The sequence below is a fragment of the Molossus molossus genome, unplaced genomic scaffold (assembly GCF_014108415.1).
Source record: "Molossus molossus isolate mMolMol1 unplaced genomic scaffold, mMolMol1.p scaffold_m16_p_10, whole genome shotgun sequence".
In the NCBI taxonomy this organism is placed as follows: domain Eukaryota; kingdom Metazoa; phylum Chordata; class Mammalia; order Chiroptera; family Molossidae; genus Molossus; species Molossus molossus.
In genome coordinates this window covers 23,156,596-23,184,582 of record NW_023425345.1, presented here as the reverse complement: position 1 = coordinate 23,184,582, position 27,987 = coordinate 23,156,596, and the positions used below count along the sequence as shown (strand labels likewise).

General features: G+C 36.0%; 1 protein-coding gene across 1 annotated transcript; it reads left to right on the top strand.

Annotated features, from left to right (window-relative positions):
- The first annotated feature begins 3 nt into the window (after window positions 1-3).
- CLEC2B (C-type lectin domain family 2 member B) lies at window positions 4-27,094 on the top strand. The gene is made up of 5 exons (XM_036253075.1): window positions 4-158; window positions 18,007-18,170; window positions 24,933-25,036; window positions 26,124-26,234; window positions 26,966-27,094. The coding sequence occupies exons 1-5, from the start codon at window positions 71-73 to the stop codon at window positions 26,976-26,978; spliced, it is 480 nt and encodes a 159-aa protein (XP_036108968.1). The 5' UTR covers window positions 4-70; the 3' UTR covers window positions 26,979-27,094.
- Window positions 27,095-27,987: the final 893 nt, after the last annotated feature.

The following is a 27,987-nucleotide window of genomic DNA, read 5'->3' as shown; positions in this document are numbered from 1 at the left end:
AGAAATTGTGTTGTAAAAGCAACACATTTTTGCTTTAAAGTGAAAACTTTGAAGAGAGATTTTGGAAGGTATGGCCGACATCATCACTGTAGCTACCCCCACAGAAGAGGCGCCAAGAATTAATAACAGCAATCAAAGAACTGATACAACAAAGCAAGGTAAGAACACTTTAAATTGTTCAGAATGAAAGTTATTTAGTGAAATTATGAAGCCTAATGTTAAACAAAACCTTAGAAAACATGAAATGGGTTTTGTAGTTCTTCCGTCAAGGCAAAAGAAAAAAAAAATCCTATTGAAAATTAGAACAACAAAATTTAGATTTGTATCTGACTATTTTGTCCTTTCAATTCAGATTAACTTTATCTTGTCTTCATTAATTAACAATAAAGAGGGATTAACCATAGTTTAAAACTGTTCAAGATTTAGATTAACTTAGTATTTAATAATGGCATTACTGGAGAAGATGTTAAATATAATCTGTATACTCATTCAATGCCTAGAATGCACACAATATATGAAAAAAAAAAGGCCAATATTTTTAATATTTTAAAAGATTATTTCTAGGCTTTGTGGAACTCTAGACTTCAGATGTCCTTAGCAGCAGAAAGATTATCTCCTTATCTTACTTTAATCTAAATAATTGCTGGTACTCTGATATCTTTGAGGATGTCTCTGGCAACCTTAAGAAAGATAAAGAAAGAAAATGTACTGAAAAAAGAAAAAAACTTACAAAACAACTGGATGTATTAAATAACAAACTCAGAGTATGTAAGATCCTATAGCACAGATTCCCTGTGGTAATTATAATAATTTCACAAGCCAATAATATACAGAATAATATATCTTAATAAGCCAATATAAAATAACATACACCAAACCAAGGATAGATTAATCACACTGTTGTTTCAGACTAGGGGCATTAAAGAATAAAGTCTAAATTTAGAACAAGGTGTAACTTTTTACACCTAGAGGCACTCAGGAGAGACAGCCATCAAAGGAGAGCTGATTTCCAACTGCCACATAAAAGTTAAAGTACCCTGTTGCTAAGAAACAAAAAAGGTGGTGTAGGCTACCTGTCTTTTTGTCACTACCAATGAGATACTACACCTTACCAGTAGGAGCCAATGCCCTAAGGGTCTTGGGAGAGCTTTGGTGAAAAGGAATATAGTCAATAGTATTGTGATAAATTTGCATGGTGACTGATTACTCAAGTATAGATGTATGTTTTGTTCCTCCTCTTTTTTACCTTTGCTACGTTGGAGACAGGGTCTTACCTAGGAACAATTCCTTCATTAGTACTTTAGAACACAAACCTTCTAGCCTTTGCAAAAATTCGTCCCCCCCCCACCTGCATTTGTAATCTATCTCTTTTACACTAAATCATCCCCAAATGCATAACAACATTATTTGTTATACCGTTTTACCAAATCCTACCGTAACCATTCATCTCACTCCCTAACTCTGCTTACTCTCCATTCACATAGCAAAGGTTTGAGAGTCTACCTGGGGATCTCACTGTCTCACTTCCAAGCAATTTATCTTCCTTCTGTATTACTACATGAAACCACTCTAACAAAACACCAATGACCTCCATGTGTGCGCCATATGATTTTTTTAAATCTCTACTGCTAATATCTTATTTGAGACATCTACCATATTTTAACTGCTTAAAGTTATAGCCTACTAGTCTCTCCACCCAGGAGTCATAGAGAACTTTGAAAAACATGAATCTGGTCCTGGCCAGTTTGGCTCAGCAGTTAGATCATCAATTCAAGGACTGAAGGGTCTCCGGTTTGATTTCTGATCAAGGGCACATACCTGGGTTGCAGGTTCAATCCCTGGTCCCAGTTGGGGTCACGCAGGAGGCAAACAAATTGCTATGGGTTTCTCACATTAATGTTTCTCTCTCTCTCTCTCTCCCTCCCTCCCTCCCTCCCTTCCACTCTGTCTAAAAATCCATGGAAAATATCTTCAGGGGAGGATTAACAAAAACAAACAAACAAGAAACATGAATCCAGTGATGCCAAACACCCACTTAAAAAAAAATCCAATGGCTTTCCATTATACTTACAAGAAAATCAAGTTATTTTCTGGGGGGCCTTCAAAGCTTAGCATCACTTAACTTGTTTACTCTTAGCTAGTCACACTAGTTATACATTGCTACACTCTCTTAATTTCTTTCCTGATTCAAGGCAACTGCACTTGCTGTTCTCTTTGCTTGAAATGTTCTCTCTTGTTTATTTCGTATGATTAACATCTAAAATGTCCATGGAAACATGTGGTCCATAGTTAACCCATCTATGTAAAGCTCCTGGGACAAGAAGGGTTATTATCGGCACTACAGCTGCAACACAATTATTGGGCCAATAAAATCTGATAGTCTTTTTAATTTATTAATTCTGTAAACCCAAAGTAGAAATAAATATTATGAACTATTGGAACCCAGGGATTTTTTTTTAAGCATGGGCATTTTGGGCAAATATCAAGGACCATTTGTGGATTTATTGAGGGTCAGATGTGCTTATGGGCATTTTGGAATGGACCAACAATCAATGATGTTTTGGCATAGACTACAATGTCTCTGTAAACATTTTATTATTTATTTTTTTTATTTTTGTTAATCCTAATCTAAGGATATTTTTTCATTGATTTTTAGAGAGTGGAATGAGTGAAAGGAGGGAGAGAGAGAGAGAGAGAGAGAGAGAGAGAGAGATCAATTGGTTGCCTCCTTCAGCTTTGGATCCAACCTGAAACCCAGAAACACACCCTTGACTGGGAATCGAGCCTGAGACCCTTCCGTGCACTGGTCCATGCTCTAACCACTGAGTCACACAAGCCAGGGCATTGTGGATCTTTTAGACAGGGCCAAATGTCCTGCAAGATTTGTGTACATGGGTACTCCTCACATTTTAGGTCTTCGTTTTAATCTTTTTTTTCCCAGAGTGACCCTTGTGCATATCTTTTTTTGGCTCTTCCCTTTTGTCCAGTCAGAGCACCATATTTATTGCCTTTCTTGCACTAGTTGCAATTTGTGATTTAAAAATTTTTTTTTCTTTTATTGATGTTAGAGAGAGAGGAAGGGAGAAGGAGAGAGAGATAGAAACATCGATGAGAGAGAACATCGATTGGCCACCTCCTGCATGCCTCCCACTGGGTATTTAGCCCACAACCTGGGCATGTGTCCCGCCTGGGAATCAAACTGGCAGCCTCTTGGTGCATGGGTTGACCCTCAACCACTGAGCCACACTAGTCGGGTGCAATTTGTGTTTTTAAATTTTTTTTTTTTTTTGTATCCTCACCCGAGGACATTTTTGCATTTATCTTCATATAGAGAGAGAGGGAGAGAGGGAGGAAGAGAGAGAGAGACACATCAATGTGAGAGACACACATTGACTGGTTGCCACCCACACAACCCCCATTGGGGCTGGGGACAAACTGCAACCGAGGTATGTGCCCTTGTTATAATGTGTCAGCGAGATAACCAGAGACACACAGCCAAATTGTAAAGGAGCGCTTTATTCTCGCCAGCGGGCTGTGGAGGGCATAGTCTCCCCTCAGATCAGCAGCCCCAATGCTTCTTGCTCATCCGATTTTAAAGGCAGGACCCCCATCTTTCTTTTGCCCCCCCCAGAGGACTGGTACAACAGGGGGTGTGACAGCGATCACAGAAGAAAAATGAGCATTATCCACCAGGCTCGGAGGGCCTGCAGATGCCTGCAGTTACCTGCGATGACCAGTGCTCAGAAACTGCAGCTGCCTCCCAACACGTGGGGCAACTATAATCTTAGGCAAAATTCCTTTACTTCTAGGGGTAATTTACTTGTTATTGAAAAAATATTGAGGAAGGTCCATTGATGATAAAAATGGAGTCATTCAGTCGCCTCAGCCAAGAGGCTACATAAGAATGGAGTCTGGTCGCCTTAGCCTCAGGGCCCAGGTCATCCCCACTGGTTTTCCTGACAAGTCAAATCCTTGACTTGACTTAGTTTTTATGAGGCTATTTATTAGACACGACCCAAAGGCTAGGAGTAAACATAATATAGCGAGAGGGCCAGCAATGGCAGATGATAGAGTTGTAAACCAATTTTCAGATTGTCGCCTTTTTCTTTCTTGTTCCCCGATATTTTTCCTAACTAGTGATAAGCTTTCTTGAATCATCTCTGAATTATTTGCATAAAAACAGCATTTTTTTCTCAGTGCAACACATAATCCTCCTTCCTTAAGAAACAAGAGGTCTAATCTTCTCCTGTTCTGTAGGACCATTTCTAAATTCCCGGTTCCATTGGGGCCCAGGTCTATAAGGATTCCCCTGTACAGTCATAACCAGAAAAATCAAAGTCCCAATAAATGCAAGAGTCCTATCTGGAGAGGCCTGAACCATCCATTTTGCTTTTTCCCTCAGCCAGGAACGGTGCTGCCAGATCAGGATGCCGTTGACCTTGAGAGCCGTTGGTGCAGGCAGGACGACAGTGTATAATTCCTTCCAGGCCAGCGTTAGTCCCTGGGGGGTGAACTTCTTTACCCATATCGAGTCCCCAGGCTGGAAAAGGTGCACAGTGTCCAAGGTGGGCACAGGCAGGGCGTCGCAGATGTGTTTATGGACAGCTTTCTGGACAGACTACAGGGCCTGCAAGAACTGTAAGAGGGTGAGGGGGAGCAGAGTGGTCCAGTTTTCAACAGCTTTTAAAGTAAATTTGGTTAAGATTTCCTTTAAGGTACTGTTCATGTGCTCTACCTGCCTGGAACTTTGTGGGTGGTAAGCACAACTGAGCTTCCAGTTTATATCTAACTCTTTAGAGATATCCTGTAAACTCTTTGCTATAAAGGCGGGGCCATTGTCTGATCCAAAGGTCAGGAGTAGCCTAAACCTGTTACTCCCAGACTGTCATTCCATTACCAGGGGCACACTCTCCCTCTCGGTATCCTTTTTCTTTCCTCCTTGAGTATTCCTCTAATGTCCTGTCTTCCTGTAATATGTATGCCCCTTTCTTTTATTTATTTTTTCTTCTGCATAATCCTTTTCTTTTCATTTCTTGCATAGACCCTCGCTCAGTCCACCTGCTGTCTGCACATCCCCCAGCTTTTTTCTCCTCCTCCCTACTCAGACGCGCACATACCTGTTTCCCTCTGCCTTCTCCCTTTCCCTGTGACCTTCCCGGACATTACCTGCCTCTCAGGAGTTCCCTCTTTGATGTCCTTCTCTGCCGAGGTTAATAACCTTTGTTCCCTGTAGATGGCGCTATGCACGTGCGCTGTGGCAAAAGCATATCTGCTGTCAGTGTAGACGATTACCAACTTTCCCTTGCCCCATCGGAGAGGTGGATTAGTGCAATGAGTTCAGCCCATTGGGCTGAAGTTCTCCTATTCAAGTACTGTGACCAGATGACATGGTCCTGAGTTACTACCGCTGCCCCAGCGTACCTGATTTCTTCCTGAACATAGCTGCTCCCGTCTGTGAACAATACCTCATCTGATGATGGCAGCGGGACATCCTTGAGGTCTGGCTGGGCTCTCTGCTTGGTATCGATTACCTCCAGGCAGTTGTGTAGAGGTTCCTCTGAGTCATCATCAGGGAGCAGGCTGGCAGGATGGACGGCCAGTGTTTTGTGGAATTTGAGGCGAGGTTGATCCAGGAGCTGAGGGACTCAGGTGTTTGACATCCAGTGCTCCGGAGCACTTTGAAGGAGGGCTTCAACCGCATGGGGTGCAATTAAAGCAAACTCTTTCCCTAGAGTTAACTTGTCTGCCTCCTTTACATTCTCCTCAAACTATTTCAAAAAAATTCAAGAAGAAGGAAGGCTTCCAAACTCATTTTATGAGGCCAGCATAATTCTAATTCCAAAACCAGAAAAAGACACTACAAAGAAAGAAAACTACTGGCCAATATCCCTGATGAACATAGATACCAAAATTCTGAACAAAATACTAGCAAATCAAATCCAGCAATACATCAAAAAAATTATTCACCAAGTGGGATTAATCCTAGGAATGCAAAGCTGGTAAAATATTCACAAATCAATAAATGTGATACACCACATAAACAAAATGAAAGATAAAAATCATATGATCATATCAATAGACTCTGAGAAAGCATTCGACAAAATCCAGCACCCATTTCTGATAAAAACGCTCAACAATCTGGGAATAGAGGAATCATATCTAAACATAATAAAGGCCATATATGAAAGACCTACAGCCACCATCATACTCAATGGGCAAAAACTAAAAACATTTCCCTTAAGAACAGGAACAAGACAGGGATGCCCACTTTCACCACTCTTTTTTTTTTTATCCTTCCCCGAGGACTTTTCTTTTCGTTTTTTGTTCAGATAGAGTGGGAGGGAGAGAGAGAGAAACATCGACGCAAAAGGGACACATTGAGTGGCTGCCACCCACACAACCCAACCAGGGCCGGGGACAAACTGCAACCGAGGCACATGCCCTTAGCGGGAACCGAACCCAGGTCTCGCAGGCCGACGCTCTAACCACTGAGACATACAGGCCAAGGCATTACCACTCTTATTTAACATAGTACTGGAAGCTTTAGCCACAGCAATCAGACAGGGAGAAAAAATAAGAGAGATCCAAATTGGAAAGGAGGAAGTGAAACTGTCATTATTCACAGATGACATAATAGTACACATAAAAAACCCCAAAGACACCATCGAAAATCTACTAGACTTAATAAATGAATTTGGCAAAGTAGCAGAATACAAAATTAACATCAAGAAATCGACCCCGTTCTTATGCATGAACAATGGACATGGACAACAAAGCTGGGGACAGGGGGGAGGGAAGGAAAGGAGGAATCAGTGGGGGGAAAAGGAGAAACATCTGTAACAAAAAAAAAAAAATTTATCAAAAAAATAAATAAATAAAAATTTTTTAAATTAATTTAAAAAATCAAATTATGTGTATTGGGAAGAGAGGTTCTGTGTGTGAAAATAGGATTAGAGAAATTCATACACGGAAGGATGCTAATTCAAATGAGAATGCTGGTTATCTCAAAGTAGTGTCCATTTTGATGCATTTTAAATATTATTCTTTTAATACATACACTATGGAAAAAAGTATTCAACAAGAGAATAGTTCTTTACTAGGTGAAAAAGGTAGGAATGATAAACACTCTCAATAAGTTTACAGTCTATCTTAAAGTAACTTCTATAATATTTTAAAATTGTATAACATTTTATAATAAGGATAAATACTTTACAATTATATAAAATAAAAATATTTTATTTCAAAAAACTTATGTAACAATTTTTATCTAAAATGGGAACTAATAAAGGAAAAACAATTTCTAACCAGAGGTGAGTTCTATTCTACTGATTTTGCAGATGAGGAAATACATGAAAAGAAAAAAAAAAGATTTATCCAAGTTTCCATCGCTTGTTCGTGGCAAAATCTTAATCCCAAATTTTTTGATTGATTATTCTGACCTTTTACATATGCTATGCCATCTATAATTTAAAATAAACTTTTTGTTAATGAGAATGTAGGTTTTCTTAGAAACAATCCAAGAATGTTAGGATGTGCTGATATTTCAACATAGAGCAGTGATTTTTCAAACGCTGTGCCTGGCACACTGGTGTGCTGCAAGAACTTGTAAAACATGCAATACTGACTCTTCAGTCTAGGACACAGACCTTCTTCCCTTAGACTGTCAAAGAAAAAAATGACAACAGCCAACACAACAATAGCCATGTGATGTGAACAAATCAAAACTATACCTTTTTTTTTTTTTTTTTGTCATATTGGCAAAAACTAATGTATTTTCTGGTGTGCCACAAAATTTTAGTAATTAGTTTATAAGTGCCGTGAGATGTAAAGGTTGAAATCACTGCCATTGAGGAAGAGGTGAAGGGCCTGGGGGCGCTCTAAGGCCTGAGGAAATTGTAGCTTAAAGACGCATACATACTTGATTTCAGACTGTGACAGCAAAACCCATGGTTAACGCGTGGACTGGATATAAGGATGTCCTGAAAAATTTCAACAACAGCAACAAAAATCAGATCTTTTTATTCATAAACAGGAAATGTTTATGTTGTGTCATCTTGTGAAATATCGGAATAAAATTTCCTGAAGAGATTTGTTAGATACGATTATGGATACAAATTTCAGTTTTTCTTTCAACTGTTTCTTAATCTAAACGTATTTGTTTTTGTTTTTCAGATGTGAACAAGTACAAGGTGTTTACTATTTTATTTTTTATATGTATAATTATTTTAATAATAATAATTATTGTATATGGTGAGTAAATTACATACTTTATTTCTTATTTATTTATTTATTTTCCTGTTCAGGGCTTCCTATTGTATGATTCATTTCTTTCTGTCTCATCAGAATCTTTTCTTATTCTCACTCCCTTCTCATAAATCACTATATATTTAATGGGTGTCAATGAATGCATTATTATGAAATATGTGACCTATGTAAGGCATTGGGAGATGTAAAGATTAAGACAAAATTGTTCACCCTGATAATGGTAATCACTATTTTGACTTCTATTGCACAGTTTAGTTTTGCTCATTTAAAATATTTTACATAAATAAAATCATACAATTTGCATGTATCCTTTGCATCTAATTTCTATTGTTCCACATTATGCAGTGCTATTTTTCCATGTCATAATATGTAGCAAAATTTCATTGACTCCTTGTGGAAGTGGGTTGAAAAGTTTTTATACACAGGGCCACATAGTAAATAATTTAGGTTTTCTTAGTGATACAATCTTTGTTACAACTACTGAACTGTGTAATAGTGCAAAAACAGCTGCAGAAGATACATAAATGATGATTATGGCTGTGTTGCAACAAAATTGAACATGGAAATTTGACTATTGTATAAATCGTATGTGTCACAAAACAATATTCCTCTTTTAATTATTTTGATAATCATATTTTATTATTTTACAATATAAAAATATTTTTAGCTCTGAATTTGGTCTCAGGTTGTAGTTTGCAAATCCTTGTAGAGTATTCTATGCTACATATTATGACTAATTCTACTTTTGATGGACATTTGGATTATGCTGTACTTTGACTATTGCAAATTGTGTTGCTTTGAATGTTTTTATGCTTTTAGTCTTTTAGTAAATAGTGGATATCACTTGGAATATACTTATAAAAAGAATCATTAGGCGGTAGAGTATGCATAAATCAGATTTAATAGATAATGTAGATAGTAGATAATCCAACCAAAAGTGTATGTCAAAACTTTATTGTCAGTTTTGCCCATTTTTGTCATTCTGATGTGTTTTGGTACCTTATTGTGAACTTAATTAGAGTTTTCCTGATGACCAATGCTATATTAAGCTTTTTTTTTTTCATATTTATTGCTCAATTAGCCAAAATATTTTGTGATGGGCATGTTCAAATACTTTGCCTATATTCTTATTGAGTTAGCACTCTATTTTGTTTAATTCATAAGAGTTCTTTAATATACGAGGTAACAATATTTTGTGGGCTTTTTAAAATTATTTTTTATTTATTAATTTTTAGAGAGAGGAAGGAAGAAGGAGAGAGAGTTAGAAACACCAATGAGAGAGAACATCAATTGGCCATCTCCTGCATGCCCTCCACTGGGAATTAGGCCCACAACCTGGGCATGTGCCCTGACCGCGAATTGAACCAGGGACCTTTTGGTGCGTGGGTCAACGCTCAACCACTAAGCCACACCAGCTGGGCTAGTTTGTGTTTCTATGTTAAATATCTTCTACTATGTAAATATTATATGTATTGTAAGTATCTTCTACTATTAATCTTAAGTGTATCCTCTACATGACGTCTTTCAACGAACAGAGTCCTTAATTTTAAGGTAGTGTAATTTTCTTTTTTCTTTTTTCTCTATTGATACATTTTGCATTTTGTTTAAGAAATTCACTGTACTCCAAATACATAATATTACTTAGAGTTTCCAATATAATATTTAATATATTTTATTTTATTTCACATTGAGTTATAATTATTTTGAAATAAATTGCTATGAATATTAGAATATAGCCATAACAAGGTAGATTTTTTTCATTCAGATAGTTTTTCAATCTGGAGCAATTAATTGAAAACTCCATAATTTACTTAATTGTTTCTTCCTGGTGTTGTACATCCTATGTGTTTGGGAAAATGTATGACATGTATTCATCATGTTGGTATCATACAGACTATTTTTCTGCTCTAAAAATCCTCTGTGTTCCACCTACTCATCTTTCTCCCACTTCAACCTCTGGCACCCATTGATCTTTTTCTTCAAATTTTATTAATTCATTTTTGTTACAGATATTTCTCCTTTTTACCCACCTAGACACCCTCCCCCAGTATTGTCTATGTCCATTGGTTATGCATACATGCATATAAGTTCTTTGGTTTATTTTATCCACCCTCTTCACCCCCTTCTCTGAGGTTTGTCAGTCTGAACCATTTTCCTATGTTTCTGGGTCTATTTTGTTCATCAGCTTATCTTGTTTATTATATTCACAAATAAGTGAGATCATGTGGTATTTGTCTTTCTCTGATTGGCTTATTTCACTTAGCATAATACTTTCCAAGTCATCTCAAAGGATAAGAGATCTCTCTTTCTTACAGCTGCACTGTGTTCCATTGAATATATGTAACACAGCTTTTTTATCCACTCATCTGTTGATGGACATGGGCTGTTTCCAGATCTTAGCAACTGTAAATAGTGTTGCTATGAACATGGGAGTACATATATTCTTTCTGATTGGTGTTTCAGGCTGCCCAGGAAAACAACTATGAGGTATCACCTCACACCTGTCACAATAGCTGCCATCAACAAATCATCAAACAACAAGTCCTGGCAAGGGTGTGGAGAAAAGGGGACTCTAGTACACTGCTGCTGGGAATGCAGACTGGTGCAGCCACTATGGAAAACACTATGATGTTACCTCAGGTTCTAGTGTGGAAATAAGTTTTCAACTCCTTTGGATGAATAACAAGGAGAGTAATTGCTGGGTTTTAATGTAAGAGTATGTTTACTTTTGTAAAGAACTGCCAGACTGTAATGTAAAGTGCCTATACCATTTTCCATTCCCACCTGCAGTGACAAGTTCCTGCTGCTCCATAGCCTCACAGGCATTTGGTATTGTCTGCTCTGGATTTTAGCCATTCTAATAAGTGTGTAGTATCTCACTGTTGCTTAAATTTTCATTTCTCTGGTGACATATGATGTAAAGCATCTTTTCATATGCTTATTTGTCTTCTGTATATCTTTTTTCCTGAAGTGTCTGATCAGGCTTTTCTCCTATTTTTAAATTAGGTTGTTTGTTTTCTTAATGTTGAATTTTAAGAGTTCTTTGAATATTTGGGGTAACGATAGTTTATCAGATGTATCTTTCGTAAATATTTTCTCCCAGTCTGTGGCTTGCCTTTTTATTATCTTGACATTATCTTTCACTGAGCATAACTTGTTCATTTTGATGAAGTCTAGCTTATTGATTTTTTTTTTATAAACTATGCTTTTGGTGTTGTATAATAAAATGTTATCAACAGACCCAGGATTATTTAGGTTTTGTCCTATGTTATCCCCAGGGAGTTTTATATTTTGTGTTTTAAACTTAGATCTTTGCCCGGCCTGTGTGTCTCAGTGGTCGAGTGTCGACCCATGCACCAAGAGGTCGTCTGGTCGATTTTCAGTCAGGACACATGCCCAGGTTGTGAGCCTGATCCCCAATGCGGGGCATGCAGGAGGCGGCCAATTGTTGTTCTCTCTCATCGGTGTTTCTATCTCTCTCCCTTCCTCCCTCTCTAAAATCAATAAAGAAAAAATTTAAACTTAGATCTTTTTTTATTTAAATTTTTATTGATTTTAGAGAAAGAGGAAAGAAGAAAGAGAGAGACATTGATCAATTGCCTCCTATACTCATCCTGACCAAGGACAGAACCTACAACCTGGGCATGTACCCTGACCAGGAATGTACTGGCGACCTTTCGGTGAATAGATTATGCTCAACCAACTGAGCCACACCAGCCAGGGCAGATCTTTGAACTTTTTTAAATTAATTTTTGTGAAAGGTATAAGATCTGTGTCTAGAGATATCCATTTGTTCCAGTACCATTTGTTGAAAAAACTACCTTTGCTCCATTGTATTGCTTATTTTTCTTGTCAAAGATTGGTTGTTTATATTTGTGGCAGTTTATTTCTGGGTTCTCTATTCTGTTCCATTGGTCTATTTGTCTATTGTTTAACCAATAAATACCACAGTCTCTTACTATAGCTTTATAGTAAGTCTTGAAGTTGAGTAGTGATTGTTTTCTATCTTTGATCTTTTCCTTCTATATGGGGTTGACTCTTCTATCTTTGTTTGTCTCTTCATTTAAATTTTAGAATTATTTTGTTGATATTCACAAAATGACTTGCTAAGATTTTGATTGGGATTGTGTTGGATTTATAGATCAAGTTGGTGAAGAAATAACATAGTGAAAATATTGAGTTTTTCTACCCATGAATATGGAATATCTTTCCATTTACTTAGTTCTTTAGCTTTGTTCATCAGAGCTTTGTATTTTTTCTCATATATATCTTATACATATTTTGTTAGATTTATACCTACGTACATCATTTAGTCAGGAGGGGTTCTAATATAAATGGCATTGTGTTTCAATTTCAAATGCCACTTCTTCATTGCTGATACATAAGAAAGTATGTATATTGACTTTTGTATATTAGCCTGTGTATTCCAACCTTGCTATGACCACTTATCAGTTTTCAGAAGTTTTTTTTTTTTTCAGTTCTTTCAGATTTTCTACAAAATGATCATGCCACTTGTAAAGATCACTCTTCCTTCATAATTTGTATGCCTTTTTGTTTTTTCCTCATCTTATTGCATTAGGTAGATCTTCCAGTAATTTATTTAAAAGGAATGGTAAGAAAGGACATCCTTGTCTAGTACCTACCACATAGTTGGAAGGCCTCCAGTTTCTGACCATTGAGTATGATATTAGATGTAGGTGCCATCTCTCGACCTGTCAGGATAAGTGCAACACAATGAAACTACAAGCACACGCTGCTTGGAGTGAGGGGGAGCTTTGCAAGGTAGCAAATACTCCAGATCTCTGGACGCAGTCCCATTTATTTGCAGGTCACAGGTGGATTTAAGTAAAATATTTCCTTGAGATGGCATTACTGCAGACATACACCCTAGCTTTGTCTCTTGCTTTTTATGGGAAGAGACCTTGAAGCCAAAAGATAACAAACCTATTCACATACAAACGAAGCACCCAATACACATAAGTGGGCCAGGTTTCCCCCTGGGCTAGGATTCCGAGAATGCATTAACACAAAATTGGGAGTGCTTAACACAAGGTTAAAAAACATGCATCTTCCAACCCCCTAACCCCACATGTAGGTTTTTTGTTATTGTTTTTTATAGTCTTTATCAAGCTGAGAAAGTTTTCTTCTATTCCTAGTTTATGGAGAGTCTTTGTCATGAATAAATGTTAGATTTGGTCAAATTCTTATATTGATATGACCATGTGATTTTTCTTTTTTAACCTGTTGATATAATGGATACCATTAATTGATTTACAAATGTTGAACCAGCCTTGCAGACCTAAAATAAATCCCAATTTTTCATGGTGTTTAATTTTTTTTATACATTGTTGGATTTTATTTGCTAATCTTTTGTTGAGAATGTTTGCATCTATGTTCATGAGAAATATTGCTCTGTAATTCTCTTTTTTAATGTCTTTGGTTTGATATTAGGATAATGCTGGTCTCAGAATAAATTAGAAAGTACTCCCTCTGCTTCTATTCTCCAAAAATGAATGTAGAGAATTGGTATAATTTCTTCCTTAAATGTTTGACAGAATTCACCAGTGCACCCATCTGAGTTCAGTGCTTTCTGTTTTGGGACATTACAGATTATTGATTCAATTTATTTCATACAGGGTGTCCCAAAAATGTATACACACTTTGAAAAATTATAAATTCCAATGAGTTAAATCTGAAAAAAAGAAACATCAATTAAGCTATTGGCTAAGTATGTATACATTTTTGGGGGGATAACTTATAGATATAGCTCCATTCAGATTGTTTCTTCTTGTGTGAGTTTTGAAATATTATACCTTTCAAGGAATTGGTCCATTTCATCTAGAATATCAAATTTGTGGGCATTGAATTATTCATAGAATACTTTTATTACTTTTTCAATTTCCATGTGATCTGTAGTAATGTCCTCTCTTTCATTTCTGATATTACCAGTTTGTGTCCTCTGTCTTTCTTTCTTATTAGCCTGAATAGGCTTATTGATTTTATTGTTCTTTGCAAAGAATGAGCTTTTGATTTTGTTGATTTTCTCTATTCATTTTCTGTTTTCAATTTCATTAATTTTTGCTTGAATTCTTACTATTTGTTTTTTTCTTTTATTTTGGATTTAATTTTGTCATCTTTTACTAGTTTCCTAAGGTGGAAACTTAGATTGCTAATTTTTTACTTTTCTTCTTTTCTAGTTATGCATTCAGTCATTCAGTGTTATATATTTCCCTCTAAGAAGTAATTATTCTGTGTTTTTATTTTTATTTAGCTCAAAAAAACTGAATTTCTCTGGAGATTTCTTCTTTGATCCAAATATTATTTAAGCGTGTTATTTTATCTCCACATATTTTGGAATTTTTTAGTTATCTTTCTGTTATTTTTTTTTTCTAGCTTACTTCTGTTGTTATCCAACAGCATACAGCATATTATTTCTTTTAAATTTGCTAAGGTGTGTTACATAATAACTATTAATTTTAATAAATTTTCATTTTTATTTGAATATTTATGTCAGCATTTAGATTACCTGTAAATAATAATATTTTATTTATTTTTTGAAATTCTTATACCATATATATGTATTTATGTATATATATATTGTTCCTCACCTGAGGATATTTTCCATTTTATCATCAGATAGAGTGGGAAGGAGGGAGAGAGAGAGAGAGAGAGACAGAGAGAAACATTGATGTGATAGAACCACATTGACTGGTTGCCTACCTCTTGGCCCTGATTGGGTTGGGGACAAACTGCAACTAAGGTACATGCCCTTGACCGGAATCAAACCCGTGACTCATTGGTGCATGAACTGATGCTCTAACTACTGAACCAAAGTAGCCAGGGCATCCATTTTATATATTTTTATTCCCTTATTCACTGGCTACAATTTCTAGTACAAGTTTGAAAAGAATGTTTTTCATATTTCTCAATTAAGAATGGTTATTTGTGAATATTCTTAATCAAATTAAGGGAGATCTCTTTAATTTCTAGATGGCTTAAAAGTGTCACTTTGAAAGAGTATGGAATGCTAGCATGAACAGTGGACATGGACAACAATCTGGGGAAGGGGCAGGGAGGGAAGGGGGAGGGGGAATTAGTGGGGGAAAAAAGGAGAATCATCTGTAACAAAAATTAATCAATAAAAAAAAAGAAAAAAAATGAGAAACATCTGTAATAAAAACAAATTAATAAATAAATTTTTTTAATGCTATTGAAATACTCAATTTTTTTTTCTGTTAATATGTTAAATTACACAGATTTAAAAAAATTTTAACTAAACTTTCAAGTCTGACATAAACTCAATTTTATTATAAAGTAATATTTTAACACTCTTGAATTAAACTGGTTATTATTTTAAGATACACGTACATTTGTTTTTATTATTTTATTTTATTTTTGTTGTTGAAAATATTACAGATGCCCCCCCCTCCCCCATTGACCCCTTCCCACTCCCACTCTTGTCCTGCTTTCCCCAAACTATTGTCTGTGTTCATTGGTTATGCATATAAGTTCTTTGGTTTATCTCTTCCCAACCTCTCCTCTCCCCTTCCCCCTGAGGTTTGTCAGTCTGTTCTCTACTTCCATGTCTCTGGACCTATTTTGACAAATTTGGCACATTTGTTTTCAAAAGACTGAACTAGAATTCCCCTTTCTCATAACACTATTGTTAAGTATTGATACCAATATTACTTTGGCCTCAAAATTTGAGTTGGAAAGTATTTCTTCCTATTCTATTTTCTGAAAGAGGCTGTACAATATTGATGTTATGTCTTTCTTAAACAATTAGAAGCATTTACAACTAAAACCATCTGGCCTGGGAGGTTTCTTTGGTGGACTTTTTAAATTAAATATTTAATTTCTTCACTAAAAATAGTATTATTCACATTTACTATTTTTCTTTTTCAGTGTGATAAGCTATGTTTTTCAAAAACATCTCTCCTTTTTTTCATTCTTGGTATTGCTAATCCTTCTTTTAAATTTAAACTTAAAATCTGTTTTTCTACTGTTCTATACAATTTTAGGTTATTGAAAAAGCCAAGTTATGAGTTTCTTGACTTTTTATACCTTCTGTTAATTTTTTAGTCAACTGATTTCTGGTCTTAACTTTTTAAATTAATTTTTTAAATTTTCTTTCCTCTGAGATAGATAATTATCTCTCTTAAAAGCCTTCTTTCTTTGTTAAAACAGAAATTTAAACCAATAAATTTTCTCTAACCTTTAAGAGAATGTTCTATGTTCTACAAGTTAGTTATATCTCATAAGTTTTGATATAATATATATACATCACATACACCAAAATATATGTAACTTTCTTTTACTTCAAAATAGTTTCTACTTCCCATGTTTCTACTTTGATTCATGAGCTATTCAGCCTTGCATTACTTAATTTACAAACTTTGGTGATTTTTTACTTTTTATTTTTTTATTGATATATGACTCAATTTTACTGCAGTCAGGTGGCATACTTTAAAAGACTTCAATTTTTTAAAAAATTGTCTTTACCACTTCATTGTCCTGCATTTTGGTAAATATTTCATGTGCACTTTAAATAATGTTTCATGTGTACTTTAAAGAATGTGCATTATGTAATTGTTGCATGTAGCGTTCTATGCATGTCAACTGGCTTAGTTTTATTAATCATGGTGTTCAGACGTCATTATCCTTGTACTTTCAGCTCGTTGTTATATCAGTGGTTAAGAGAAGGGTGTTATAGGTACTTGACATCAAGTGAATGTAGATGATAATTCAACCAATTGTTTTATATCTGTGCACCCTTAATCGCCAGCATCCCATTTACAACTGGTGATTAGATTAATGCCTTTAAGACAATTGGCATTAAAAAAACCAATATAGTGATATCTCATCCTTAAGGTTCTATTTCTTTAGAACCATTTTTAGTACCAAAATTGAGTCGATTGTTTTTGTTCAGAAAAGCAAACACTACAAATATTTCAAGACCAGAACTTTAACATAGGAATTATGAATAATATCATTGTGAGAGTAGCTGGGGAATTATGGTCTGGAAGGCTGTATCGCTGGAGGAAAAATAGTCACTAATAATTTTCACTTAAAGCACTCATGTGTTTGGAGAACACAGAGATTAAAGGAATGTCTAAGAAGTTAAAATATCTACCTGCGAAGACTACAAAAAGGAAACTTGTAAAAACGTCTGTGAACTTCTGATGCTCAAGATCTCTAAGAATACTAGCTTCTGCTTTACTCTTACCTTTCAAATCTCATGTGGGTTATTTTCATTGGTTAACCCTGAGCCGTGCAGTGATGGTGGTACCTACTTGAAACAGACCATAAAACACATACCTTATTAGTTCTGTGTTCTGTTTTATTTTTTTCATTACTCCCTTAGAGTTTAACACATTTCATAGATTTTTACAGTCTAGTATAAATTAGGTTTTTTTTTACTTGCAGACAATGCTAGGATTTTATTGCATTTCATTTACCTAAACATGGCAAAGATCACTTTACACAAGTGAAAAACACAAGTAACAATGGTTACTCCAGAATGCCTAAGTATCACTGAGGATAGAGTTAAAAGGAATATAAGTGTCCTGTCAAATCCTGAGCATAACATGTATTTTTTTAAAACTTGTTGTGTGATAGATATGCATTTCTAATCATGATCATAATCTTTTACATCACAATCTTGTCTTTTCCTAATAATCTCAAATACAGAGGCATATTATTTCATCTGGTTCTTAAAATATGTATTTGTCTCATTCCCAGTTACACAACGTCCATCTACTTGGTATTTTTGCCCAGATGGTTGGATTGGTTTGAAAAATAATTGCTATTATTTTTCCAAAAAAGAAATCGATTGGAATTCAAGTAGAAACAACTGTTTAACTCGACAAGCTGACCTAACTGTGATTGACACTACTGAAGAAATGGTAAGTAATCTAATACATATTCCAAATGATTTTTTTGCATAAGGACATTGGAAATATTCAGATTACATTATGATTTTCTAAACATCTTCCACATGCCTGTGTATATATACAGGATATTGAAGATGATTGTAACAGGCCATGAAATATACGCACTACATTAAGTAATAGATCTGATAATTACATTATTTTTATATTTTAAGGAGTATAAATAGAAGAATTTGATAATATTTGGAAACTTTTTAAAAACCAATAGTCCACAAAGAGAGAATTGTTTCAGAAAGGATGGAACTCATCATTCCACCTTCCTCCAGCTTCTCAATCTTGCTTTGTTGTCTGCCTCTGAGCTCCCATGGCAGCCTCCATACAGCATTCACTACTAGTAATGCAATGGGTGTACAATTGAAAGTTTCCCCCTATGAGCTTCCAGTGAGCAGATACTATGCCTTATTTGAAATTGTATCTTTTGCTATAGCATAAAGGCAGACACAAATAAAAGCTTAATGAATCTCTGTTGAATAAATATTATTTTAAAAGACAAAACATTTTTGAGGAAAGAGACTCTCCAAGAACTTTAATAAGTGATTATGAAACTCTGTAGCTCTGTACTTGAGAAATCTGTTATTTTCCCAAGTCATTTCTGTGGTAAGTATACCATTTTGCTTTTGTGTAATCTCTTTGAAAGGGTCATTATAAGAGATAATGACACTTGATTTTAATATTTTTGTGAATAATGTATAATTAAGAAATGTTTAAAATGTGAACAGTACAGCACAGTAGCCAACATTGATAGAATTATGTGTTATTTTGGTGGTGAACAAAGTATATTTATGTAATCTGCCTGATGATTGGTTCAAATTTAAATGACTATGAACCAGACTGGGACAATGTATAGATCAGTACAAGGAAACTAAACTATTTTGAAAGCAAGAAAAGGTATGGAAATCTGAATAAAATGTGAAAAACTAGATATATTAAGAGCAGACACTGAAAATAAAAAATGAAGGCTCATTTAAATGGGAAGAGCTGCTGTAGTCAATAGTCTCACTCCTGAATTTTGCAGGACTTTTACAATGAACATTCTGCAAATTCTTTGTGTGTGTTTGTGTGTGTGTTAACCCTCACTCAAGGATATTTTTCCATTGATTTTCAGATAGAGTGGAAGGGAGGGAGGGAGAGAAAGAGAGAAACATTGAAGTGAGAGAGACACATCGATAGGTTGCCTCCCGCATGATCCTGACCCAGGCTGGGGATCAAACCTACAACCCAGGTACATGCCCTTGACTGGGAATCAAATCTGTGACACTTTAGTCCTCGTGCCGATGCTCTAACTGCTGAGCCAAACTTGCCAGGGCCTGAGAATTCTTTATACTTCCTTTTTACAATTCTTCTTGGGCAAAAGAAGCTAAATTACCAGCAAGATGGAAAAATGAGTCTTAATAAAAATTTTTGAGAGATGAAAAATAACAAGGCATACTGTTTTTAAACTCTTCACTTACAAGAATTGTGTTGGCAAACACTGAAATAGTAGTGAATATTATGGTACACAAAGAATAGAAGTACACAAAAATAATTAGTTTTGAGCTTAAGGGAAATCATTAAACATATCAGATAAGAATGATTGTATTGTTTGGATAAAAAAAGACTGATCATACAATATCCTGAAGTATTTTGAAGATTGTAGATGCCTATTTGGTACTACATAACCTGGGCAAAATTTAAGTGACCAACAGAATAAGGTAAACCTGTCTGTGAAGGAGTCATAAAAGTAATGTATACAAGAATTTTAATTTTTTTAAAAATTGATTTTAGAGAGAGAGGGAGAGAGAGAGAAACATTGGTGAGAAAGAGAAACATCACATCAATTTGCTGCCTCCTGCACCCCCCTACTGGGTATGGAGCCTACAACCCACGCATGTGCCTGAACTAGGAATGGAACTGGAGACCTTCGACCTTCGGTGAATGGGACGACACTCAACCAACTGAGCCACACTGGCCAAGGCAATGTATACACACATTTTAAAAGATTGTTTATTTAAAATAGTTTAAAATAGTATATATTTATTTATTTTTTTAACTTATCTTTATTCTTGAATACAGTACAGATATTTCTCCTTTTTTCCTTATTGACCCCCTCCTCCTCACTCCTGCCCCCCTTCTGCCTTTCCCCACACTGTTGTCTGTGTCCATTGGTTATGCATATATGTATATAAATTCTTTGGTTTATATCTTCCCACCTTCCCAACCCTCTTCCCTTTGAGGTTTGTCTGTCTAACAACCAATTTGTACTTCTTAATCCCTTCACCTTTTTCACCCATTCCCCCAACCCCTCTCCCATCTGGCAACCAACAAAATGTTCTCTGTGTCTATGAAAATGTTTCTGTTCTGCTTGTTCATTTTGTTTATAGATTCGATTGTCGATAGATATGTATTTATTGCCATTTTGTTTGTTCATATTTTTTATCTTTTTTTTCTTCAAGAAGACCTTTCATATAATAATGGTTTGGTGGTGATGAACTCCTTTAACTTTTTCTTGTCTGGGAAACTCTTCATATGGCCATCGATTCTAAATGATAGTTTTTCAAGAGAGAGTAAAATTGGTTGTAGGTTCTTGCTTTTCATCACCTTGACTGTCTCTTGCACTTCTTTCTGGACTGCAAAGTTTTGAGAAATCAGCTGACAGTCTTATGGGAACTCCCTTGTAGGTAACTAACTGCTTTTCTCTTGCTGCTTTTAAGATTCTCTCTTTGTCTTGAACCTTTTGCATTTTGATTATGATGTGTCTTGGGGTGGGCCTCTTGGGTTTCATCTTGTTTGGGACTCTCTGTGCTTCCTGGATTTGTATGTCTGTTTTCTTCACCAAGTTAGGGAAGTTTTCTGTCATTATTATTTCAAATAGGTTTTCAATTTCTTGTTTTCTCTCTTCTTCTTCTGGCATCCCCAAGATGTGAATGTTGGTACGCTTGAAGTTGTCCCAGAGGCTCCTTATACTATCCTCATTTTTTTTTTAATTATTTTTTTCTTTTTGGTGTTCTGATTGGGTGTTTTTTGCTTTCTTATATTCCAAATCAATGGTTTGATTCTTAGCTTTACCTACTCTACTATAAAAGTTCTGTACATTATTCTTTATTTCAGTTAGTGCCTCCTTCATTTCTGACTGGTCCTTTTTCATGCTCTTGAGGCCCTCAGTAAGTTCACTGAAGTTCTCACTAAGTTCATTGAGCATCCTTATAAGCAGTGTTTTGAACTGTGTTCTGTTAGGTTGCTTATCTTCCTGGAGTTTTGTTATGTTCTTTTATTTGGGACGTTTCTTTGTCTCCTCATTATGGCTGCCTCCCTATGTTGGTTTCTATGTATTAGGTAGAGTTGTCTCCTGGGCTTCCAAGGGTGGCCTATTGTAGTAGGTGTCCTGTAGGTCCAGTGGCACAGCCTCCCTGATCTCCCAGCTGGGCCCTCGAGGTGCACCCCTTGTGTGGACTTTACACCCTTCTGTTGTAATTGAGTCTTGATTGCTGTTGGCACATCAATGAGAGGGTTTTACTCAGGCTGATCAGCTGCCAGGACTGGCTGTGCCCACTATCCACTGACCTCTGACTATCTTAAATGATCAACTGTGCAAGGTCCCATCACACAGAGCAAGACTTACTTCAGCAGGACTCTAGTACCCACTGAGTCCATTCCTTGAGTGTGTCACTTGTGGAGGTGGTTGGGTGGTGGTGCTTCACAGTGTTCTGAAGCTGTCCACTGGATGTACTGGCTCTGGGACCAGGTCAGCCACTGCCTAGTGTTCTACCTGGGGTCACCAGGCATAAGCTATAAAGCAGTCTGCAAATGGCTGCTTCTTGTGCCAGGCTTGGAGGTGCCCAGGAAAAGCCAAGTTGCGAACCAAGGCTGGCTGCTCTAATGCCAGGCCTGGGGCCACTTAATGAGAGGTATGTGGTTTGCTGAGACCAGATGCTGCTTGTTTGAGAGAATTTAGGAAAATCTAAAGCAGGATCCAAGATAGGCCAATCCTTTGGTAAAGCAACTGGCAACAGTTTGGGTGTGGCTGAAAGCTGGCAGGGTAAATAGTGTAAGCCAGGTTGCTGAAATGCCAGATATGGCGGCTATCTGCCTGCCCTGTGGGGGAAGGGCTTACCAAAGGAACAAAGGCCTCTGATAGCATGTCTGTCCAGGAGTAAGTCGCCTCTCCAGCCCTTGCCCCAATGCCAAACAACTCAGTTCTTCCTCATATGTCTCTGGTACCTTTTGAGCTGCCTCCCCCATCCTGGAGCCAGGAGGGTGCGAGTCCGAGCAAGTCCATGTGCAGGCCCTTTAAGAGGAGCTGCCAGGGGCTCTAGCAGCCGCACCCTCCCTCAGCCTCAGTTCCTGCTGGTTTTTCCAGCCAGAAGTTATGGGGACTTCTCTTCCTGGCACTGGAACCCTGAGCTGGCAGCCTGGTGTGGGAGGGGGACCCCTCAGTCCTCAGGGAGGACCTTCCCAGCCGAGGTATCCTCCTGATTTTTATCTGCCACATGTGGGCGTCGGCCCAACCAATGTACGCCTTTGCCCCTCCTACCAGTCTCAATGTAGCTGCTTCTTTAATTCCGTAGTTGTAGGACTTCCATTCAGCTCGATTTCAGGCAGTTTTGAATAATGGTTGTTCTGTAGTTTAGTTGTAACTTTGATGTGGTTGTGGGAGGATGCGATACTGCGTTTACCTACTCCGCCATCTTGACCGGAAGTCAAAATATTATATATATTTAAATTATAAAATGTTTCCTTAGTTAAAATCATATAAAACTTGTTTCATGAAATATTATTTTTGTATTTATTTCCACCTACTTAAAATTATCTTGCATTTTTAACAAGGGGTTGTATGGGCACCCTTTTGTTGAACAAATAATGATTAATAATTTTCATAGGATAGGCTCTAGAAAATACACTTCCCAGTTGCCTGTCACCTACACCATAGCTATTGAACATCATCAAATTTTCCTATTATATATATATTTCATATATATGTGTGTGTGTGTGTGCGTGTGTGTGTGTGTGTGTGTGTACACTCTGCAAGTTTTCAATACATTTATCCTTTCTTCTATATTTTCTTCTGCCTTGAAACAAACTCTTTGCTAAGTCTAGACTATGAATGTCCCTTCCTCCCTTGCCTTCTATATTGTGGAATTTTCTCATCCAGATCTACCTCTTAGAGAACATCTTATGTGAAAGTCTCCCATAAAGACCAGACACTTCTTGTAAACTCAAATGTCAGTTTGTATTTATTATACTCATTATCTTCTCCTTAACTAGTAGGATATTTTCTAATTCTATGTTTATATAATTTTTCTCACTAAATAAAACTCTTGAAACCTAGGGAGAATATTTTATTAATCTGTTTCTTTGTAATCCCAAAGTTTAGCTTAATGAATTGAACTTTTTAAAAATAAAGTCATGGCCTGGCCACTGTGGCTCAGTGATTGAGCATTAACCTGTGCACCAAGAGGTCATTGGTTTGGTTCCTGGTCAGGGCAGATGCCCAGGTGTGGGCCAAATCTCCACTGGGGGGGCATGTAGGAGGAGGCCAATCAATGTTCTTGCTCATTGATGTTTCTGTCTCTCTCTCCTTCTCCCTTCCTCTTTCTCTAAAAATCAATAAAGGAAAATAAAATAAAATAAATTTCATGGCTTTGGCTTGTTAGTTTCAGTGGTTAGAATGTCGACCCATGGACCAAAGGGCCGCAGGTTTGATTCTAGTCAAGGGCACATACTTGGGTTGCATGTTAGATCCCCTGGCCCTGGTCAGGGTCACATGGGAGGCAACCAATCGATGTGTCTCTCTCACATTGATGTTTCTCTCTCTCCGTCTTCCTCTCTTCCACCTTCCCTTCTGTCTAAAATTCAATGAAAAAATATCCTTGAGTGAGGATTTTAAAAAATAAATAAATAATTAAAAAATAAATTCATCAAATACTGTAAAAAATGGTATATTAAAATGACAGCAGTTACTAGTGTCACTGTTATTAGATAGAAATGGACCATGAGTGTTGTCATCTGTCAGGATTCCCTTATATTTAGCATGAAATTGAAACATGGAGTAATATAATGTAAAGCTATGTCTTCCCAGGTATTTAGTAGCAGAAGAGACTCAATGACTTTCTAAACATAATATAATTCTATGGTAAAAATGAGCTCAATTTCAACATTGAATGACTACGAAAAAAAAAAAAAATCAGGAAAAATTATAATTTCCCTGAATGATGCCTTTAAAAATTAAAATATTTGCAAAAATGAGATTAGATAACTAGATTCTAAAAGAACTAGTTATATGAAGTATATGTATGTGTGTGCCTGTGAGCATGTGTGTGTATGTGTGTACATATGTGATCATTTTGGGAGAGAAGTAAAATACAACTTTGAACTTACTGTACTAGTAATTACTAGGAATAGGAAACCCATTACAGTAACTATGTGATGATTAAAAAGAGCTTCCTGGCACACTCTGGCTTTTCATAAGTTTTTGTTGTTGTTGTTTAAAAATCCTGGAGGAATAGATTTTCATATTGAATATTTATCTATTTGTAATCAGAAAGTATCTTAAAGAATATTTATCTCACATCTTTGTTTCACAGATAAGAAAACTGAGGGTCAGAAAGTAAAAGAGCTTTTCAAAATGCCATGGCTATTTTCTGATGTAGCGGGAAGCTGCACATTTGTTACCTTGCTCCTCACAATAGGTTGTAGTAAAAACTGAGGTGTAAAGTTATGAAATTTATTTTGTCTCTAAAGGAGTTTCTAAGACAACACAAATGCACTTCTGATCTCTGGATTGGGTTGGAGATGACAGAAAATCAAAAAGGCAAATGGGTAAACGGAAACGTATTTAACAACTCGTGAGTTTCTTTCTTTCTGGGGTTATAATTTGAATTTAGATAGTGCAACCAAAAGAAGCCATGCATTAGCTACATTTCTCTAGAGCCCAAGTTTTGAGCACATGTTGAAAAGATGGAATGGGGAAGATTGTATCATGTATGGAGATTGGTTCCAAAAGTCATCCAGAGGGGCTGGGAATCAACATATAAGGGGAAGAGCTCCTCACTGGTTATTTTGAAAATAAAGATACAAAATCCATAAACACAGTCCAAAAAGAAGTTACACTTTTCCTTTATTCTAATTTATCTTCTCCAATTCTATATCTATTTTTTTCAAGATTTATGCTACCTGTTTCCTTGACACCGTTTATAGTTCATAATAAATTTACTGTTTTCATCTGATTTTATTTGCATTGATAACACAGTTTATCCTGGGCTTTGCATCTTTCATTTCTCAATAAGAAAAATTGAATCTAAAGACCTGAGTTCACTTCACACATGATCTCAGTGTAACCACCCCAAATGATGACTGCCAGCCACTTTACCACTTAGTTTGTATTCGAATTTCTCAATAGCAACACAATTCACACATTGGACTGAATAATTCTTTGTTGTGGTGAAGGGGCACATTCTTGTGCATATTAAGATGTGAGCAGCATCTCTGTCTTCTACCCACTCTACTTGTGGCAACCAGAATTGTCTCCAGTTATTCCCAAGTGTCCCTGGTGGGGGGTGGGGGGGAGGTAAAATTGCCCCTGGTTTAGAACCATTGATTTATATGAACTGGTAGTCTCCACTAGGGGACGTGCAGGAGGCAGCCCATTGATGTTTCTATCTCTCTCTCTAAAAAAAAAAAAAAAATCAATATATGAACTGGTAGTTAGCTCCACTGATTACAAATAATTCAATGTCATTTAACATATATACATTCTTGGACTCGCATGGCTTAGTTAGGTACCGATGTCTTAACACTAGCAAGAGAATGCTATGTCACAGCACATTTTTAAAAAGAACTCTGGATGAATGTTTTTAAAATGGTGTTATTGGGCAAGGGACAATTTACAGGAATCCCTAATATGTAGTGTTTAAACTACTCTCTCTAACGTAGGTTTGATGTGAGAGGAAATGAAAAATGTGCTTACCTCAGTGATGATGGTGTAGCAACAGCTAGATGCTACACAGAAAGAAAATGGGTTTGTAGGAGTAAAAAAAACACTAGGTAAATATTTCTGATGATGGCTTATAACCATGGTAATAATGTTTTAATATCTGTACCTTTTTCTTTCCCTCTGTATAACTTCATTTTTGTTAAAGTAAATTTCTTCAGCTTATATTTTTATTTTTCAAATGGCCTGAATTTTTGCTTTTCTATATGTTTTAGAAGAATCTTGTAATTTCATAGAATCAATAGGTCAGTGTTAGGATTGTTCTATTTATAAAAGTATTTTTTATTAATTTGTAATATCTATCTTGTATTGATTTTTATCTTCTTATAGAACTTACAATTTTTGTAAAGTTACCAAAAATTATTTACTATTTTCATCCCTATTACATGTATATAATTTCTTTGCTATTAAAATTATGTAATTTTATTATTTTTTAAAATAGTTGTTTTTATATAGAAATGTAACTACTTTTGGTTATTCTTCTGTTCAATATCCATACTGAAAGCTCTTATAATTTCTAGTAATCAGTAGAATATTTTAAATGCTGTAAAATACAGCATCTAATAATAAGTTCTATTTTGTCCTGTCTTATAAATATTATTTCTTAGCTAATTAAAAAGGGTAAGACTGCCAGGAAAATATTTCTGTTGACTATTATAGACTTGTTTCACATTTTAAGAAAAATGTTTCTAACATTTCAACATTAGTTTTTAAAATATAAATTTTAAGTTAAATTGGTTCTTTTCTATTTCTATTTGTTATTTTTTATTTCCTTTTTTGTTAGCTGGAAGAAGTGAGAAAGGATTGTCCTCTAGAGCTGCCTGAATGAACCTGACTCAGCAGACAACTTGATCCTGGACTTCCAACTTTTAGAAATGTGAACAATAAATTTCTATTTTAAACCACCTGATTTGTGATACTTTGTTATAGCATTGCTAGCACACTATAACTATCAAGATCTGCTTATTTGCATTTCTGTGTTCCATTTTTCTCAGATACAAGTGTGAGCTAGAATGTCCCTTCCTTGTTTCAAGGTTCTTCATTAAATTAAAAATATATATATCCCCCAGGAATCTCAGTGTAGTGCAATCTGGTTTTATCTTTCATGCCACAGGAGTGCACAAAAGCATTGCTCACCAAGCCACCCCCAACTGGTACTGCTCTGTCCAGACGATTGCTTCATTTAATATCTCTCATGTCTTCTCAAACAGGATTTAATATTTATCTTCTATTTCTTTCTTCTTAAATATTGTCTTGCTTCTTCTTGAATTTTTTGGAATAGTTTGAAGAGAATGGATGTTAGTTCTTCTTTGAATGTTCAATAAAAGACCTCTGTGAAGCCATCCGGACCCGGGCTTTTTTTTTTTTGCTGGGAGTTTATTGATTACTGCTTCAATTTCCTTACTTATTGGTCTGTTCAAGTTTTCTGTCTCTTCATGGTTCAGTTTTGGGAGACTGTGTGATTCTAGAACTTAGTTCATTTCGCCTAGGTTGTCCAATGTGTTGGTGTATAATTGTTCAGAGAATTTTTTTTTTATCCTCACCAAGGATATGTTTCAATTGATTTTCAGATAGAGTGGGAGGGAGGGAGAGAAAGAAACATCAATGAGAGAGAGAAACATCAATTGGTTGCCTCCTACATGACCCAGACCAGGGCTGGGGCCTAAACCACAACCAAAGTACTAGAATCAAACCCGCAATTCTTTGGTCCAAGGGCTGATGCTCTAATCACTGAGCCAAACTGGCCACGGCTTTTCATAATATTTTTAAATAATCCTTTGTATTTCTGTGATGTCAGTTGCTACT

Bases quoted from the DNA above. Each gene is read 5' to 3' on its own strand.
- CLEC2B (XM_036253075.1), top strand. From the start codon at position 71: ATGGCCGACATCATCACTGTAGCTACCCCCACAGAAGAGGCGCCAAGA. The intron at 159-18,006 runs GTAAGAACACTT...TCTCATTCCCAG, and splicing joins AACTGATACAACAAAGCAAG to TTACACAACGTCCATCTACT. The intron at 25,037-26,123 runs GTGAGTTTCTTT...TCTCTAACGTAG, and splicing joins GGAAACGTATTTAACAACTC to GTTTGATGTGAGAGGAAATG.